Source organism: Cnephaeus nilssonii, assembly GCF_951640355.1.
Source record: "Cnephaeus nilssonii genome assembly, chromosome: 3".
NCBI lineage: Eukaryota > Metazoa > Chordata > Mammalia > Chiroptera > Vespertilionidae > Cnephaeus > Cnephaeus nilssonii.
In genome coordinates, this window is record NC_137074.1 from 100894807 (window position 1) to 100916370 (window position 21564).

Here is a 21564-nt window from a genome sequence, read left to right on the forward strand (position 1 = left end):
CAAAATTTTTACCTAATGAATGACAGTACGTGGACTTTAACTTTTCATTTTTCTACAGCATCTTCATAGAACATCCCATCCCACTTAATTAGGCTGTGTGGGTCCTTCTTTTATGCCAAGCAAACTCCGCCTCTATCATTTCTATTACCTGAGCTATCTTCTTTCCACCAGGCATTTTCTTCTCCCCAATCTCTGGATACTAAACACTTTTCATGATTGTCTTTGTACCTCATCAAGATGGATGAAGCCTATGTTTGGGAAACACCAACATAGTTTCAAGTAAACCACAGTTTATTATGCTTCTTATAAACTCAGTTCTAAATCTCCCCATTTATCTTTCACCCAAGAAATCAAGTTGGAATATGAGTAAGAATGTAGTTATTATATACCATAATTTCAATCTATTGCTTTTAATAAAACAATTGGCAAGGTTTTATAAATTATTTTTAGCAGCAAATTATTTGTAACCCAAGCAATATGTCATGATATTTGGTTAAAAAGTGCTGACCTAGTCAAATGGAATTCTGTTTATTTATCAATGCCCAAATCCAAAGTCCACTATACTTCAGAATATATTCATTTATTTGTTTTTTCTTTCACTCAACAGTTATTAATTACCTGTACCAGACACTGCAGAAGGTTTTGGGGCTATAATGACAGGTGGAAAAAGTCTCTGTTCTCAAAATGAACATGTTGTACTTCCCAGTTCTTTCTTTGTGCTAGGTACTTCTGGCACTTTGAGTGGATCTCATAGTAATCCTCAGAATCTTTCTGAACATAGCTCTTCAAGCAACTACCACTAATCTATTAGAAATAGCATAGATATAGCTATTGCCACTGTAGCTGAACAGACACACATGTAAATACATAATTAGTAAATTATTAAGTTGTAGACTCAGGTAAATATTTTAAGATCCAAAATTAATGTCTATTAATTAATTTAAAATGTATAATATCTATGGAGCATAACTGAATCCTGTGTGAGTCAGAGAAATGATCTCTAAATAGAAAGACTAAAGAATTTAGAATGAAAAATAAAATGTATACCCAAATAGCAAGAATACAAAACCAATGTCCTTGTAGATATATATAGTCTACTTGCATTATTTCAATTTTCCAAACTCTACACTTCTAGTTTTCCTCTTACCTCTCTGACAATTCCTTTTCAGGTATACGCTTTAATTCTTTTCTTTTCTCCATCCATGATACTTGATGTTCCTCATGGCCCTTCAGTCTCTTCTCCATCTCCTGAAATATTCTATCTGGTCTATTTTCTCAGATCTCAGGGAAGCTACATTAAACCACTAAAATAGGTACTAGTCACTTCCTAGTCTAAATAAACAGTGTCACTAGAATGATACGAAACACAATCTGCATGGACAAACACATATTCTCAAATCTATGTCTAGTCTAAGTAGTAGTGTATTTTCTTGATTCCTGGTTGATTTCATCAGTTGCATGAATTAGCCTCATGTATAATTCCACCTATACAATCATGCTCAAGTATATATCTCCAGTTCTGAGAATTACAAAGTTCCAGATTTGTGTTTTTAACCAGGAGGTTTCAGAGATTCCTTTCTAAATCATGTTCCAACCTGCACCCATCATCCATACTTCAAACCTGATCCCCTTACTCTATTTAACATTGTACTTATGAAGGCTATCATACATTCAGTCTCCCAAACTGGAATTTTAAGAGTTAGCACTGACTTCTCCCATTCTCTTTATCCAAAGCAAATCAATAATTGGGTCTTGTCAATTCTAACTCTGAAATGTCTTTAAAATCTGTTATTTTTATCCATTCTTATAACACATATGGTCCTCTTCATTTTTATATGACTTACCCTAGCCTTAATGTGCCTCAATGTTACTAGTTCTTTTATGCCTAATCACTTTTTTGTCTATTTTATGAAAACATGTCTTTGCTCTTATTGGTTTTTTTTTACCCCAGTGATGTCTCTTATGAAACTCCTGTTACAAAAATAATTTTAATGTACCAACTCAAATGTTACTCCTTTTAAAACATTTACTTGTTCTTTTCTAGTTTGATTATCCTCCATGAAGTATTACTCTTCCTCTTCTTCAGGTTCCTACAGTGATCTGTGTTCATGTTACTAATAAAACACCTTTGAAAATAATCATTTCTTGAAAAATAGTTGGATGTATAGAAAAGACTGCTTTGTAGGATTGAAAATCTTAAATGAGAGATGCAGCCTGACAGCAGAGAACCTACAGGGAGCGAGCTAGCAGGTATAAACTTGGACCTCTCTATTTCTCCTGATTTCTTGGCAGTGATCACTATGGCTCAAGCCAGAGGGCTAAGACACACATTGACCAACTCCATTTTTTTTTTCCTTTTTCAGGGCACAGAATAGAGGGGATAAACATGAAGAGTAGAGCTTGAGGAGCAAATGGAAGGTAGTCAGCATAACAAGTCTGAAGGACACAAGGAGGCCATAATGTCTCATTGAGAGAATGTAAGAAGATATAAGTGATGAGTTAAAGGACTAGATCATGTAGAGTCTTGCTTCCATAATGTGGACTTTGTAGTTTATTCTGAATGATATGGAAAGCCACAGGATGTTTCTGAGCAGAAGATAAAGCAAGGGTAGAAAGAGAAAGATCATTTGGAAAATACTGCAATAATCTAGGTGGAGATGATGGTGGCTCAGACTAGGGAAACTGTGGGCATGGTGTTATGAGTAGGCATCAGGTTTTAGATGTATTTGTAAAGTAGAATTGTCATAGTTTATGTTGACTGTGTAAATAGAGAACATCATCATGGAAGATAGAAATTTGGACAACAGAAAAAATAGAGTTGCTTTTATTGAAATTGGAAAGACTTCAAAAGGAGTAGATTTAATAAGATTATTAAATGTCTTGGTAGAGAGGATATATGGGAACTCTGAAGTGGTTGGGCCTGGGAATATAGCATTGACATTTGTCAGAATATGGAGCTTTTATATAAAGCTATAGGACCAAAAATAATCAGCCAAGATATAAGTATAACTAAATAAAAGAACCCTAGTACTGACTCCTGAGGGATTCTGGAATTTACATGTTAGCAATGCAGAAAACATTCAGCAAAGAAGACTAAGAAAGGCTGGAATATGGCACAGCAGAATTCCATTGTGCATTGAGTATAACTGGATGATATAAGTTAAAAAATAATTTGGGTTTAAAAAAGCCTCTAGTTATTGTGAGAAATCAGAATATGAGAGTCATTGATATATTTCATTATCTTGGGAAAATGTATGAAATATAGTTGATTACATTCTGGTAGTAATTAATACATCATTTTCATCTCACTATTTTTGAAATTAATAGTTTTTATCAAGTCAGTTAGATTATTTAAAACTTTTTACCTAATTTTATATAACAAATTGACATTTTAAAATAGTTTGGTCAAGAAGATATCTTGGAAAAGAACATGGCAGCTGACAGGATGGCATGGAGGAAGAGAGTGAGAGAGTAAAGGAGTGAGAGGGGCATGTATTGACATGTGTGATGTGTGAGTGGGTAGGGAGGGACAGCTAGATATTGCCAGAGCCCCAGGGACTGGCAGATTGGTCTCTCCTAGACAGGGAGCCCTTGCTACTACCATGAGCTCTCCCAGGCCAGCATGGCTTTGGTGTGGAGCCCATGCCATCTTGTAGAAGAGAGCAGAGGAGGCCAGGAGCACAGCCTTACCAATACTCAGACTGACCTCATACACCTAACCCATATCTGTGCAGAGATAACCTGTGTGGAAACCCCATCATGCCCTGGCAGTGAGCAGCGCGATTCCTGGGATCCCAGTTGTCTGCAGTGAGTGCACACCAGAGAGACCTCTTGAGCCATGCCTCCTTGCCAGCATCCAGACCCAGCATCCCAGGAGCCTGTGCTTCAGGACCTCATGCTGGGAGTGTAAGCCAGAAGTACCCCATGCCCCATCCCCATCCCTGGCCCTAGGACAGAACTGCCACCTGGCATGTGACCCAGCCCCAGGACAAGCTGCTTCCTGGCACATGATCTATCTCCAGCCACAGGTCAGAGCTGCCATCCAGCATGCAATCCATCCCTAGCCCCAGGACAGAACTGTCACGAGGCACACTCCATACCTGACCCCAGAACACAGCTGCCACTGCAACTCGGTGTGCCCAAAGGTCACAGGATGATGCAGTAAGTGTTCTTCAAGAGGGACCTAGGGTGCTATCATGCCACTGGTGCCAGGGCCACACCAGAGCCATGGGAGAAGGGGCTATAACTTAAAACACAGACAATAAAGGTGTGAAACTCAAGGAAGCCCCAGCCCCAGGCTAACAAGTCCTAGACCAATAGACCACTGGGGTCTTCAAACTCTCAGAACCTAAGCAGGGTGCCTAGGGCCAGAAATAGACAGCAAAAAGGGGGAGAAAAAGAAATAATCCCCAAAGGAAAGAAAAGAAGGAATCGCCAGAAAAGGGACTAAATGAAATGGAGGCAACCAATATGTCAGAGAAAGAATTGAAAGTAATGGTTATAAAGATGCTCAACCATCTGGATAAGAAATTCACCAACATATGCAAGAATCAGGAGGAAATTAAGGATGATATAGCTGTAATAAGAAACAGAAAGGAAGGTTTTAACAGTAGACTAGAAGAAGTGGAGGACCGAATCAGTGAGTTAGAAGACAGGGTAGAAAAACACCCTATGAACAGCAATTGGGAAAAAAGAATTAAAAAGCAGGAGGAAAGTTGAAGAGAGCTTTGGGACAGCATGACACAAAGCAATGTTTGCATAATAGGGGTGCCAGAGGATAAGAAGAGGAACAAGGATTAGAAAACTTATTTGAAGAAATGACATAAAATTTCCCTGATTTGAGGAAGAAAAGAGTCACACAAGCACAGAAAGTCCAAAACAAGATAAACACAAAAAGACCCACCAAGAAACATCATAATTACAAACATTAACGACAGAGAAAGAATCTTAAGGACTGTAAGAGAGAGAAAGTTACCTACAAGGGATCACCTATTATATTATCAAATAATTTCTCAACAGAAGGCTATCATTCAAAATTAATTTTGAAATCAGGAGCTTCACAGACAAAACAAAACAAACAAACAAAAAAATAACAGCTAAGGGAGTTTATTACCACCAAGCCAGAAATGCAAGAAATGCTAAAAAGACTGTTGTAACAAAAGAAGAAATAGAAAGGAAAGAAGGAACACAGACATAAAAAATAAAACTGGGGACAAACAAGTACCTATCAATAATAACCTCAAATGTAAGTGGATTAAATGCTGCAATCAAAAGACATAGAATGGCTGAATGGATAAAAACACATGATCCATATATATGCTGTCTACGAGAGACCCACCTCAGAACAAAGGACTCACACAGACTGAAAGTGAAGGGATGAAATAAAACTTTTCAGGCAAATGGAAATGAAAAAAAGCTGGGGTGGCAATAGTTATTTCTGACAAAATAGACCTGAAAGTGAAGGCCATAACAAGAGATAAGGAAGGATACTTCATAATACTAAAGGGATTGATACAACAAGAAGATATAACTATGGTAAACATATATGTCCCCAATATAGGAGCACCCAAATACATTAAAAAAAAATTCTGGAAGATATTAAGGGTGAGATCAACAGCAATACAATCATAGTAAGGGACTTTAATACCCCATTAACATCACTGGATAAATCTTCAAGATAAAAAGTCAGCAAAGAAATAGCAATCCTAAATGACTCACTAGATCAGATAGGGTTAACTGATCTCTTCAAAACATTTCACCCCAAAGCTACAGAATATACATTCTTCTCAAGTGCACATGGAAAAATTTCAAAGATAGACCCATGTTAGGACACGGGCAAAGTCTCTTCAAATTCAAGAAAATTTAAGTAATATCAAGTGTCTTTTCAGATCACAATGGCAAAAAATTAGAAATCAAAAACAAGAACAATTAAAAAATCAAACACTTGGAAGCTAAATAGCATGCTTTTAAACAATGATTGGGTTACCAAAGAGATCAAAGAAGAAATTTTTAAATCCTGGAAACAAAAGACAATGAAAACACAACAATCCAAAATCTATGGGACACACTGAAAGCAGTCCTGGAAGGGAAGTTCATGGCACTACAGAGCTACATCAAAAAACAAGAAAAACTTATAATAAATTATATAACCCTACAACTTAAAGAACTAGAAAGAGAGCAACAACAAAAGCCCAGAGTAAGTGGAAGGAAATAATAACAATCAGAGTGGAAATAAATGACATAGAGAAAAAAAAAAAGGGAGGGGGGTACAAAAGTCAATTAGAACCAAGAGCTGGTTCATTGAAAGGATAAACAAGATTGTTGAACTTCTAGCCAGGCTGACCAACAAGCAAAAAGAGAGGACCCATACAAACAAAATCAGAAATGAAATAACTGAAGTAACAACCAACCCGACAGAAATACAAAGGATTGTATAAAAGTACTAAGAACAACTCTATTCCAAAAAACAGGACAACCTAGAGGAAATGGACATATTTCTAGAAAAATATAACCTTCCAAAACTCAATCAGGAAAAATAAAAAAATAAGACTAGGCCAATAACTACTGAAGAAATTAAAGTACTAATAAAAAAATAAAAATTAAAAAAAAACAAAAAAACAAAAACAACTTCGAGCGAACAAAATCACTGGGCTATATGGCTTCCCAAGGGGGAGTTTTACCAAACATTCAAAGAATAAATAAAATCTACCCTCCTCAGACTATTCCAAAAAATTCAAGAGGAAAGGAGCACTTCCAAGCTCTTTCTATGAAGCCTGCATTACCCTAATGCCAAAACCAGATAAAGACACTACAAAGCAAGAGAATTACAGGTCCATATCCTTGATGAACATAGATGCTCAAATCCTCAACAAAATATTAGCAAATTGCATCCAACAATGCATTGAAAAGATCATTACAATGACCATGTGGGATTTATTCCAGGTATGCAAGGCTGGTACAATATTTGCAAATCAATAAACATGACATACCACATAAACAAGTTAAGAAACAAAAATCTCATGATCATATCAATTTTAAAAAAAAAAGCATTCAACAAAATCCAACACCTTTTTTGATAATAACTCTCTGCAATGTGGAAATAGAGGGAACATATGTCATCATAATAAAAGCCTTATATGACAAACCTATAGCCAACATCATACTCCATAGGCAAAAACTAAAACCATTTCCCCTAAGATCAGGAACAAGACAAGGATGCCCACTTTTACTACTCCTGTTTGACATAGTACTGGAAGTGCTAGCCATAGCAATCAGACAAGAAGAAGAAATAAAAGGTATCCAAATTGAAAAAGAAGAATTAAAACTTTCATTATTCACTGATGACATGATATTGTACATAGAAAACCTTAAAGACGCCATCAAAAAACTACTTGATTTAATAAGTGAGATACAAAATTAACACCCAAAGTTCTATAGCATTGTTATACACCAATAATGAACTTACAGAAAGAGAAATTTAAAAAGCAATCCCATTTACCATGGCAATAAAAAAATTAAGATGCCTAGAAATAAACTTAAATAAGGCTCTAAAAGAATTGGAAAACTACAGGATGTTGAAAAAGAGATAGAGGAAGATATAAACCAGTGGAAGAATATAGCGTGTTCATGGATTGGTAGAATCAGCATCATTAAAATGTCCATACTACCCAAAGCAATCTATAGATTCAATGTGATCCCCATTAAAATCCCAATGGTATATTTCACTGACCTAGAACAAACTCTCCAAAATTTTTTATGGAATAAGAAAAGACCCTGAATAGCTTCAGCAATCCTGAGAAAAACTAACAAAGTTGGAGGGATCACAATACCAGATATCAAGCTATATTACAAAGCCACTGTTCTCAAAACTGCCTATTATTGGCACAAGAACAGACATCTAGACCGATGGAACCAAACAGAGAACCCAGAAATTGACCCAAGCCATTATGCTTAACTAATATTTGACAAAGGAGGCAAGAGCATGCAATGGAGTCCAGAGGATCTCTTCAATAAACAATGTTGGGAAAATTGGACAGATACATGAAAAAAAAAAAAAGAAAAAAACTTGACTACCAATTTACACCATGAACAAAAATAAACTCAAAATGGATAAAAGACTTAAACATAAGATGGGAAATCATAAAAATCTTAGAAGAATCCATATGTTGCAAAATATCAGATATAGCTCAATGTAATATGTTTACCAACACATCTCCTAGGACAATGGAAGCTAAGGAGAAAATAAAAAATGGGATTACATCAAACTGAAAAGCTTCTGCACAGCAAAAGAAACCATCAACAAAATAACAAGAAAGCCCACTGCATGGGAGAACATATTTGCCAATGCGACATCTGATAAGGGTTTAATTTCCAAAATTTATAGGGAAGTCATCCAACTTAACAAAAGGAAGATAAACAATCCAATCAAAAAATGGGCAAAGGACCTATATAGACAATTCTTGGAAGTGGACATACAGAAAGTCAAGAGACATATGAAAAAGTGCTCAAAATCACTAATCAACAAAGAGATGCAAATAAAACCTACAATGAGGTGCCACCTCACACCAGTCAGCATGGCTTTCATTGCCCTAACCGGTTTGGCTCAATGGATAGAGCATTGGCCTGCAAACTCAAGGGTCCCAGGTTCAATTCCGGTCAAGGGCATGTACCTTGGTTGCGGGCACATCCCAAGTAGGGGTTGTGCAGGAGGCAGCTGATTGATGTTTCTCTCTCATTGATGTTTCTAATGCTCTATCCCTCTTCCTTCCTCTCTGTAAAAAATCAATAAAATATAACTTTTATTTAAAAAAAAAGAATGGCTGTCATCAACAAATCAATAAATGATAAGTGCTGGCAAGGATGTGGAAAAAAGGGAACCCTAGTACACTGCTTGTTTGAATGCAGACTGATGCATCCACTGTGGAAAACAGTATGGAGTTTCCTCAAAAAATTAAAAATGGAACTCCCGTTTGACCCAGTAATCCCATTTCTAGGAATATATCCCAAAAAATCAGAAACACCCATCCAAAAGAACATATGCATTCCTATGTTGATAGCAGCACAATTTGCAATAGCTAAGAATTGGAAATAGCCTAAGTGCCCATCAGCAATGAGAGGATTAAAAAGATGGGGCACATTAAAAAACTGTGGTACACAGTGGAAAAAAGAAAGAACTCTTACCATTTGCAACAGCATGGATGGACCTGGAGAGCAATATGCTAAGCAAAATAAGCCAGTCAGAGAAAGATAAATATCACATGATCTCACTTATTTGTGGAATCCACAAATAACATATGAACAACATAAACCGATGAACAAAAATAGATCCAGAGACACAGAATCATCATACAGACTGTAAAATCTCAGAGGGAAAGGAGGGTAAGTGGGCGAGGGACATGAGGGGGGCGTGGGGGATTAGAGATCAACCAAAAAGCTTGTATGACTATAAGCATAACCAATGGACAGAGACAATGGAGTGGGGTGAAGGCCGGGGCTGGTGGGCAGGGGAAGGCTGGGAAAGGACAATGAGGGAAAAGGGGACATATATAATACTTTTAACAATAAAATTTTTTTTAATAAAGAAGATATTTTCAACCTAGTCTTTTCCAAAAGTGTGAAAGTGTGTATTTACATTTATTTACTATTCAATTTACTTTCATATTACCACTTTTGATAATAGGATACTATTTGGAGGACAGTGGGAAGTTCTAAAACTGTCCTTGTGTATCCTTAAAACAAGGTCAAGGTTACAAAGATGTTTTTTTATTAATATTAAAGAGCATTTATAAAATTCTGCCACTTTCCAGATTATAATAGTGAAGCAGGAATTTTAGGGGGATATAGGCAGGTATAGGGTTACTTTAGAATTGAGGTCCATAGAAAAGTGCAAAGCTGCAGACTGGGAGGAAGTACATTTTCATAACACAAGGAAGTCAGGTGCAGTTACATTTCCATAAGACAAGAGAGACAGCAACTGGTATATTTACATAAGACAAGGGAACTGGAAGTAGCCAAGAAAGGTCTATATTTACAAAATAAAGAGAAGGAAGCCCTTCATTCAGATGGAAAAGAAGAGAGCCCAGAGGAAAGGAGGGGGGAGAACCTCACATGTCCCATGTGAGGTTCAACCTTTGAGCCCAGGAGTTACTATAGTAACCAACTCAAAGGGGAATATTGACCAATGAGAGGGGATGTCGAGGCACCAGGGTCTGCAGCCTATATAAGCCATAGGGAAAAGGAACCCAGTGGGACTCTCCCCGCTCCCTGCGTGGGAGTCCATTCTGTGGGACTCTTCCCTCTCCCCTCGTGGGAGTCTGTACTTGTTCTTTAATAAATCTCCACATTTGCTATACCACTTTCTGTGCATGGATTCATTCTTTGATTATGGCGGATGTGATTAAATTAACTTTAAGATGAAGGGGATTGTCCTGATCAGCTCAATGTAGTCATTTGAGTCCTTAAAAATTAGAGAACTTTCCTGGCTATGGTCAGGGAGATTAACTATGCTGACTTTGAAGATGGAAGAAAGGGGTCATGAATCAAGGAATGTGGGTGGTCTTGAGAAGTTGGGAAAAGGTAAGATTTCTTCCCTGGCATCTCTGGATAGTGATACGGTATTTTTGGACTGGAACACGTGGTGTTTCCCTGGACAGAATGGCTTCCCCAGGCTCTTTGTCCATCAGAGTCGAAGAATGAAACCACGGATGGAAGACAGTAGAGCAAAAGTGGAAATTTATTGAAGAAAAAGTACAGACTCCCATGTGGGGAGGGGGAAAGGGTCCCACTGAGTTCCTTTTTCAACCAGTTTATAAAGGCTGCAGTTTTTGTGCCTCGATATCTCCTCTGATTGGCCACTATTCCCCTTTGATTTGGTCTCTATAGCAACTCTTGAGCTCAAAGGTCAAACTTCACATTGGATGTGTGAAGCCCTCCTTCTTTATTTTGTAAATATAGACCTTTGACTACTCCCAGTTCACTTATCTTATGGAAATGTAACTTCTGCCTTTCCCTTGTCTAATGGAAATGTAACTTCTGCCTCCCCCAACTCCCTTGTCTTATGGAAATGTAACTTTTTGCAGCTCAATACCCTGTGCTTTTTCCATGGACCCCTTTAATCCCTGAACCTGCCTATTTCACCCCTAAAATACCTATTTCAATAGGAACAAAATCTTTCCAACACTGTGATGTTAGCCAATTGAGGACCTTATCAACTTCTAACCTAAAAAAATTAAGATAATAAATGTGAATTATTTTCAACCATGAAGTCTGAAAATTTGTTAAAGCAGCAATAGAAAACTAATGTACAATGTTATGATTTTTTGAAAAAATGACCATCTCATTTGAATGAAGAAACAACCAAAATGGTGAATTTTAATTTATTTTAATGAGAAGTGGTTTCCTTCTTTATGTTCAAGAGCACTATAGCGACTAGACTATACTGTCCTGAGAAGATGGCATTTATCTTATAGATGAAGAAATGGAAGTTCAGAGAGATTAAATACATTCATAAGATCACTCAAATGATCAGAATGTTCTTAGCACTTAAAACCCATTCTCCCTTCTAATACATTATCTCAAAGACTTTCCAACATTCCCTTGTTCACATATGCTTATGAAATACAAATAAGATTGGAAGTAGGATGATTATGCACAACTTCCTTTTGGCTGCCTGATTTCCTTTTGGCCTTTTGCAGTTAGGAAATAGGTGCATTTGTATGGTCATATTAACACAAGAAAGGAAAAGAACAATATAGTTTAATCATAATAATCTGCTAAAGTCAAAACAAAATTGTTTGGCCTCTGGGAGTTTCCGCATTTCATTAAAAACAAACAAAAAAAAACACACAACAAAACAGGAAAATTAGTGATTTGCTTTTTTAAAAAACTGCATATATCAGCCATGTTGAAAGATGATGAATATCGGTACCCTCTTCTCTTTTTCTTGTCCCTTTAATTTCTTGTTGGTGGGAAAGGTGAAATAATCAGAGGCATCAGGTGTAAGTTGCTCATTAAACTAATTAACAGTTCTTTGGGGAGCCTCTCTAGCCTCCCTCTTTTGTCCAGCTTCTGGCAGGAAATTGAGTGACCAGGTGGTATTCTGGTGTTACAGCTTTGCCAAGGGCTAGTGGAGATTGGGAAATGACTTTAATTTCTCTTTTCTAGATCCTCCACCTCTCAGCTCAGGTTTCTTCTATTTCCCTCCACTTCCCTTCAAATGGCTATATTTGATCATAGAGAATCCGGTAAAAGGCAGCATATTAATATTACATCTTGAGGTCTAAGGTTCAGATTCAGTAAGTTCTAGTGCAATCTGACTATCTTGCTTTAGTAGTAAGAAGCCTCGTTCTTTTATATTAATATATAATTGCCTTACCCAGGAGATATTTGAGGAGTTTTTAGGACCATTGCAGAGTCTGTCTTTCTTGGTCATGTTGCACACTGAATGTTATCCTTTATGGAAGTGGCTTGTATTTTGCTACAGGAAGAACACTGCAGGGCTATTTATTTCCTGTATCTACAGGGTATAAAAACAGTCCAATGAAAGGAGGAGTTGGGAGTGAGCCACTGGATGATAGGAAGTGGGAATATTTGTTTGTTTGGGCTATGTGGCAAGTTCAAAGATGAAGACTTTTGTTTTCTGAAACCAGGGTGAGCCATTCTGGTGTTATGTCAGACATCAGGGTTTCATGCAGGTTGTAAACATTTCCTGCTGGCCAAGTGTGTTTCTATAATGGGAACCCCGTAGGTTCTCTGCTACATGCTCTAAAGTTGTGCCAAGAGTTCCTGTATTCAACCGGGGAGGTTAAAAGTCAGTCTGGTTTCGCAGCTGCTTCTGGTAAGAATCAGTTTTCCAGAAGCTTTATAAATATGCATTTATACTCAGACAATCATTAATCACTGGCCATCATCTCATAGGGACATTGTGGAGTTATCTGGAATGAAATTGGAAATACCCCTCTCTGTGTGTATATGTAATGGTGATGACTAGGGTGCTCATGGACACTGACTGTAATAGGACCATTAATGCGTATAGATCATCATGGAGTTTCATATCACAATTTGTTCAGGCATATGGTAAGGTGGAAATGAACAGAAATGAAATGTTTAAACGGTGAACTTACTCTTTCTTTAAATTAGAGTAAGTTTAGAAATTGTTTATCTTCATTTTGATTAATCTTCATTTGGCACTAGTTCCCAACACTTTCATTTTCTTTCTCTCCAATCTCTCTTTTAAGTAGTTATTGATTTATAAATTAGTACTTAAATGCAAGCAAGATGGAGAGACTGATATAAAGCAATCCTGTGGTGAAAAGAAACATCACTTTGAGATGCAGGGAAAACCCCTCTAATGGATGTGTTTAATAAGTTGTGGTTTTTATACTTCAGCTCTCCTTTCATGGGGATACCCTCTATTCCCTTACAGTTTTGCTAATTGTGCCCTAACAGATAGTATGAGCTGTCTTTGATTAACCTATTTTAGAGCTTGCTCTGTGATCTAGATCACAAAGTTGACATTGAAAATTATCTTATTTTCCTTAAAAATAGCCTGGAATGGTAGAACAAATGTAAGAGATTTTACAAGCACTTGAAAGAGGAGATCCCATGAGCTTGTCTAACTACTAGTAAAGTGTGCCATGCACATCTCTTCGCAGGAGGCAGACGAGAGCTTTAAAGGAGGATATGTCCAGGCATCACAAATATTTTAGAGATATCATAACATTCTAAGGAGAGCCAAAGTTGTAACTTAAAAAAAAACAACAAAAAACATAATAGAAAGCACAACATAAATGGTGCAAATTTTTTTCCGAAAAAAGTTTATGTTTATCCAAGTGCCTTAATTTTTCTGGGAGAATGTAAATGAGAAGATATGTGTATTAGAGCCATGTTAGAGAAGTAACTCAGGTAAAGCACCTTCAATGTCCTCTTTGATACTATCCTCACCCAAAAATGAATAAGGAAAAAATTTGTAATTGTGTTCACACATATGAAGATTTTAAATTTTTAATAAGAGATAATAATTAAAAGCTTCCAACCAAATTATATTTTTCAGATTGACAGTTGTTCAGCACTCTAAAGCCCTATATATTATAGTTATTGAAAAGCATTGATGAATATAGGTCTTTGAGTCTAAATGTAAGCTTTTCTTGTTTGTAAATAGCACTCATGAAAATAATTAAGGTTTTTCTTGTATAAATATAAAGTTTATCATATGATGATATGATAGTCTATAGTCATATGCTATTGAATATGTAAAATGTGGCTAGTCTGAATTGAGATATGCTGTAAATATGAAATATACACATTTTAAAAATGTAAAAGATCTCAATAGTATTTTATATTTATTACATGTTAAAGTGATAATAATTTGGGTATATTGGGCTTAATACAAATATTAAATCTAATTTATTTCACTTTTTAATACAGATATTAAAAATTTCAAATTACAATTTAATTTAATATTACATGGGTAGTTCACATTATCTTTCTATTGAACAACACTAATCTAGAGTATACAAATACACTAATATTTGTATTTCTACAACTTCAGGCACTAGAGTAGCTTTAAAAATAAAAGAAACAAATGATATTTTAACCCTAAAGATGAATATACTTTAACTTAAATATGTAGAGAAAAAGTCAAGAGAGAAGAAATGAGGCAATAGGAATCCAAAAGATTAGAGAAATCAGGGGAAAGGGTCATGTGATAAGACATGAATGCAAAATAAATAGTGCCACAGTAAAATATGCGCAAAGCTACCATCCTCATGCTTTGTCATCTTGGTCTGCAATTCTCTTTTACTTCATTTGCAAGCAAATTCAGCAAGGCCAATGACTGCACCTCTGCTCATGAAACTTTAGGTGGAGTCACTTTGATGGAACAAATTGTTATTATTAAATATATTTCCAGCTTTTTATATATACCGAAGTGGTCATTGCCTATATTTTCATTATTCTTCTTTGTTGGCTTCTTCCATGTGCTGTGTATCAGCCAAAAAATCTAAGTATGAAACATCAAAGCAACTTGACAAATCTGCAGGCTCATATCTTATCCCAGTCTGAACCTTCACAGCTATATGGAAGAAATATAATAAAAATTGATTCTGCGTAGATACCTAAGCCCTCACCCTTCCTTACATGCTCAGGATAATAAAAAGATATATGCCATCTCAAAATAAATTTCTACAGCTCTCCTGGCCTTGGATGAGTAAAAAAATACACATAGTTTTTAGTTTTATGAATCTCTTAGCCTTCACTAGCACCAATGTCGAGGAAATTAAACAATCTTTCTTTTAATTGTACAGGAATGTCAGTCAGTGTACTAATACAACTATAACTCATTCCACTCATGCCCAATGAAATTATCTACTGTGAAGGATTAGCTGCCACATTCAATAGTAACGAAGCTCTTGTTTTCCAATAAAGAGGTTAATTGGCTTCAGAGAAAACACATGTACAGAGCACATAGGCCTAATCTTGGTTTTGAAAAGGCCCTATATGAGGGAAGTTAATGTTTCCTGTTTATTAGCTGTTTTACAACAATAATTATGCTTACATAGTTGACGCTAATGTGTCAGTATAACAGCTACTTAATGTACCCTCCACACCTGTGTGCAATTGAGTTTGTCATCATTCCACATAGTCCTCACTGCTTGCTCTTTGGATGTTATTTCCTGTCTCCAAATGGACTAAAGTGCCTAAATGGTGGAAATTCCAATGTCAAAAATTGGCTGCCTTTCCAAGACTATTTTTTTTTTTTAATTTTAAATGTAACCATATGTTCTGCAGATTTAGCTATGTGATTAAAAAATAGAATAATGAAAGTAGAGAATGTTTTCTAGGCTGAAAGAATTTTCCGGTGTCCCACGCATACCCATAGGGGAGGTGCCTCTGGAGATTTAACAGCATATAAAGCCTTATTAAATTGCTGATTCTGATTGGTAAGTCTGAGAAGCAGTCCGATGATTTTCATTTCCTACAAGCCCCCAGGGCTTGATGATCTTGGTTCATGGAGCAAAGTTTGAGAACCAAGTCATTGGGCTACTTAAGACTTCAGTCATTATGATAATTACTAACGAATATTTACTGAAATGAAGGCAAGTTATTATTTTCTGGATAGCAACTATGCTTTCTGTTTCCTGGAAAAAAACTCGTAAAGCTTGGGTACAGTGTGGCTCTGAACATGCAAATCTCCTAATAAATTTTGTGAAGGTATTTTGACTAGTAGATGACAATTTACTAAGACCTATTCTGACCATGAAGATGTTCAAAATCACACATAGTAGTGTTAAAAACAAGACAAAAGAACCCTGCCTGATGTGGCTCAGTTGGTCATCCTGTGTACCACAAGGTTGCCAGTTAGATTCCTGCAGGTCACATGCCCAGGTTGGGGCTCCTTTCTGGTTGGGGTGTATGCTGGAGGCAGCTAATTGATGTTTCTTTCTCATTGATGTTTCTCCCTCCCTCCCTCTTCCTTCCTCTCTCTCTAAAAATCAATAAAAACAAAATTTTAAAAAAGACAAAAGAACCCAAATGGAATCACTTATGCTAAGCCCCACTTTAGCAAACTGAGACAATTGCAGTTTCAGCTCTTCCAGAAATGAAATCTTAAACTAGTCAAGCAGGAATCACCTGATCAGCACTGATCAGTTAGGTCAGCTGCCATCCCTTAAAGGACAGTAAACTTTGAATAACCAACCCTCTTTTTTCACGTAGTGTAACTTCCTTTTTCTTGCTCTCTTATGACTATAACAGTCTTTAGTTCTGTACAGCTCCTCAGAACTCCTTCCTTTTTGCTAGATTGGATGCTGCCCAATTCAGATTGATTTTTGCTCAAATAAAATTAAAAGTTTTAACATGCCTCAGTTTATCTTTTAACAGTAGTATGTCTTGAAATAGAAATCTAGGGAACATGACAAGGAAATATGGCAGTGGAATTTCTAACTGGAACAATTAGGTTTACTAACCCCTTAATTTCCAATCTTTCACTTTACCTTCAATTCTCTCACCCATGGAATATTTATTCCAGTTTGCGTGGCTCACTTCATCCTGAGGGCATGCTAACTAGATTTCAGGTAGCTCTTTAAAAATGACACTATGTCATAAAGTTCATCGATGGCAAAAGCAAGGATCTGGAACAGTAGCAATCTCCAAGACTTTGAATTTCTTTAAGTAGAAGAGAGTACTCCCACTTGCTAAATATTTTTGATAGCTATAAGAAATATTAATATCAGTTTCTAAAAAAATGAGGGCCAGGATAAAGAGCTTATGTAAAAGTGGACTGAAGGACAATCACCAGGATGATTTGATTTCACTATGTAAATTTTTAGTGATAGCTCTAAACTAGCAACTTTTCAATTAAATCCAATCTGTCGTGGCGGAGAAACAGTGTGGCCAACGGGCCCTACACAGAGATTCAGCTGTGAGTAGCCAAGTTAGCACTTTTAACTGAAGACAAGCTGTATTTGTTTAAACCATTGCTTAAATAGCACTGCATATTTTTATTCCCTTGTAGGCACACAATTAAGCACTGCAAGTTTAGTATTGGAATATTCATTTTTCAGTCTTTCTCCTGTCTCTCTGTCTACCTTAATGGCAATAAAGCTGTAAGATAAAATAATCTTTTCTTTCTTCTTGCTCTCTCTACCATGTTAGGAGAAATTTTTGTCCTTGAGAATATTAAGTCCAAATCATCTCTGAGCCCAGTTCAAGGCCAGCACTTGAAGGGAACAGTTTGAAGCAGCAGGATCCTCTTAAACTATCCTACCACAAATCTATTATGATATAAAAAGACAGGAAATAATGCATCCCTCCCTATTTCAAACTCTAGTGACATGACACTATTATTGTAGAATAAAGTACCTTCTTTTCAAGGTTGTTCTTAAGAGCTGTGGAATTGTACATTTCAAGAGACTTTGCATTATTAACAAGGTTTGTATTATTAAAAAATCATAGAGGTCATAAATTAATGGCATCAATATTCCATGGAACTAGACATTTGCTTTGTTTGGTTAGAGACATTCTTATTTCTATTGATCTAAAACCAGACCCTTCTCTGGCTCTTCAACTCTCCAGCAATTTGGATTGGCTGTCATTAGTTCAGTAGTACAAGTACCAGAGCTTAGCTCTTGGGGCCTCAGTTATCTCATGTTTTTCTTCACCTCTTCTTCCTCTTCTCTGTTCTCTCACTCTCTGTCTCTCTCATTGTGACTTAATTGGGAAAAATTGACATTTTCTGCTAAGTGAGGTTACACACAAACTTAAGTCTCACTTCCTTTCAGCCCTCTCTACTCAATGTAATATGAAGAGCCTTAGGAGGGGCAGGCCTCTACATAGCAATATTTTATTGAGGGCAGCTGCCCTGAATTCCTCCAACTGTTGAATGTCCATTGATTTAATTCAGAATTGAATCAGAGGCTAACTTTTCTTCCACTGATGGATTTTCAATTTCAGGAAATTTCTTAAAAGATGTCAACAAGATTTTTTATTGTTCGTGTGTTGATTGTAGAGTGTGTATCTGTTGAACATTTAAATTTTCTTTATGAAGCTCTTTGTGCCATCAATTAGTTGTGGTCAGACAACAATTAGAATTTTTAGAGATAATATAATAACTGGCTAGCCCACGTGGATGAACATTGCTCTTTGGGACATGATGCAGCTTATAAGTTAACCTCCTGAATAATACAAAGGGAAGAAAGAGAGCTCTGTGTTGGTGATGCTGAATTTTATTAGAGAATAACTGTTCACCTCCTGAAGGCTGACGTGAGCTCCACCATAAACATGCAAAACAAGAAAACTGCATGCTTTGGGGTATACTTCCTAAAGCTCCATAAGGAAAATTTTAGAAACTAACATAACAGTGAGTGATGCTAAATGCTACTGAGGAACTTGCATTATTTTGCACAAATGAATTGACTTTGTGGCAGCATATATAAATATTTCATTTGCTAATTGTAGTTAGTTATCAGATTGCACATGAACAGACAGAATGACATATGAGAAGTTCCAAGAACACTGTGTAACAGGACATACAGCTGAAATATAGTTTTCTCATTGGCAAGCATTCAAGCTCAGCAAATGCAACTTTTTCTTTATTCTTTAATTAAGATTAAAATATTTTAAAATCAAATTGAGAACATAATTATATTGTCATTTTCAAGGATCAATGCCAAATTGGAAGTTAGAAACTAGAGCTGAAGAGCCATCAGTCTCTCTAGTTGCTTGATGTTATTTGGAATCTGTTGACAGTTTAACACCTGACTTCCCCTTAAATTAGCTACCTACTATTTCTCTTTTTCATTTTGGAGCTTAATTGACAAACTAGTTAAAAAGGGGAGAAAACAGAAAGCAAAATAATAATTTAAAAATTACAAAATCTCTGAAAATTAAACTGTCAACTCAACTGTTCATAATTTTCAAAGCAAAAATGAAAGGATTAGAAATATTTAGAATTGGAAGGGAAGGGATCATAAAAACAATTTAACATAAACCCTCTCCTAGGAGGTTTATATACAAATCTCCTGTAGATAAAGTGTCTCTACAGGATCATGAGTAGTTTGTCAGAGCTGACTAAAATTCCTGCTTCCTAATCCTCTGGTCTTTCCAGATGTTCTATCTGATCATTAAGAGACCTTATTTGTTTGCTTCTAAAATATTATTTGGTAGACAGTGTGGTTTAGTGAATCTGGGTTTTTGAATCAGTGATATTTAAGTTCAAATCCTGGTTCAGTCTCATTTTCTTCATCTAGAAACTAAGTATAATTTTTAGAAATGGTTTAAGGATTACTAATAGAGTGTGTACAGTGCCACAAACCTAAGAGGCTCAGAAAATTGTAATTAAGTCTCTTTGAATCTTTGAGGCCTGGGACACTTAATATGCACTCAATAAACAGTTGTAAGCAAATGAAGGAATAAATGAATAAATGCAGAACACATAAGAATGAATAAGTGAATAAATGATAATAGTAAGAATTGCTACTAAAAGATAAATGCAAGAAGGAACTGAGTATTTTCTTTGTATTCTTTTAATCTGTTAGAAATGCTTTTTTTTTTTTTCTCTCTCATTCATCCGGTTTGTTCTTTTGGCCTCTACAGTAGTTGAAAAATGACCCAGAGAATTGAAAATCAAAATGCACTGTATCATTCAAAAATGTATATCACCTCAGTGCAACCTAAATTAGAAAACTTAATTAAGCACCCACCTTGCACTAACCAAACTCAAGCAGCAAACCTCTCCCAGGAACCGGCTGGTTTAATTAAATTTACTAAGTAGTGGAGGGCAGTATGGCCTTGTGCCAGGATATTTTTTTTTATTTTTTAAATTAATGCATCCTCATACCATTTCAACAACCTGGTGAATCAGACTGCCTGCAAAAGTGGGGAGTCTTCAATATTAAGTTTTCTAAAGTGTCCTTAAGACCAGAGGAACAAAGAGGGCAAGAAGAGGTTGGTTGTTCCCTGCGGAAACGCTACCAGAAACACTATCCCTTGTGTTCCCAAGAGGCTGAACTTTTACTACAGGAAGGTCAGGATGAAGCAGTGGAGTGAGCATAAACAGTCTCTCTGCGAGCTCTCAGCCCATATCACTTCTTAACAAATAAAGCATGAAGAGAACCTTAGGTGAGAGTTTTTACTTTAAAACAGTCTGTTGGAAGATGGAAAATATGTTAGATGTTCTCTCTAAAACTCCTTTAGGTCTCTAGTTGTTTAAAAAGCAAAGGAATTATAGGAAGGATGAGATGCAATAGAGCAAATCTGTATGAAAATTTGTAAAGAAAATTTTTTTTAATATTAATTGTTTTTGCATTATAGAAGAAATACTTGCACATTAAAAAAATTAAGAATGAAAAAAAATTAAGAATGAGGGAACAAATATAAGGAAGGGGAATATTTCATACTCTATTGACACATCTTGGTGGGTTTCATCATCTTTTTTGAAAAAAATCAACACTTTTGAGACATAATTTATATACAATAAAATGCATCCCTTGTAAATGTACAGTTCAATTGGTTTTAATAAACATAAACACAAGAGCAACCACCACCCAGGCAATAAATGGGTTTCCCTTTTATATACTTTTATATAAATATAATAAAAAAGGACATATTTCTTTATGTATGCTTCTCTTATTCATCCTGGTTTTGATATTCATTTATGTTGTGGTATATATCAGAGATTTGTTCCTCTTTGTTTCTGAGAAGTATTCCATTATATAGATATATTACCACATTTATCTATTCCCTTCTTGATAGACTTTTGGTCTTTAGTTTCTTACAATTATGAATATAATTGTTATGAACATTCATCACAAGTCTTTTTGCAGGCATACGTTTTTATTTAAATACCTAGGAATGAAATTGCTGGGTTGTATGGTAAATGGATGTTAAACCTTAAAAATCCTGCCAAATTCTTTTTCAAAGTGATTGTAAAATTTTACTTTTCCTATAATAATGTAACAGTCTTAGTTGTCCCAAAATATTGGCAACATTTGGCATTGTGCATTATTTCAATTTTAGCAATTCTATTAGATATGTAATGGCATTTTATGGTTGTTATTTAATTTGCAT

At 35.9% G+C, this 21564-nt stretch overlaps 1 protein-coding gene across 1 annotated transcript in view; it reads left to right on the forward strand.

The window, feature by feature from the left end:
- Window positions 1-10502: 10502 nt before the first annotated feature.
- LOC307096773 (DNA-directed RNA polymerases I, II, and III subunit RPABC4-like) overlaps window positions 10503-21564 on the forward strand; it is a gene marked incomplete at both ends in the record, with an annotated part of 39677 nt that continues 28615 nt past the window's right edge. Inside the window, one exon of the mRNA XM_079766343.1 lies at window positions 10503-10575. Coding sequence (XP_079622469.1) covers window positions 10503-10575 — 73 coding nt within the window. The remainder of the gene's footprint in view (window positions 10576-21564) is intronic.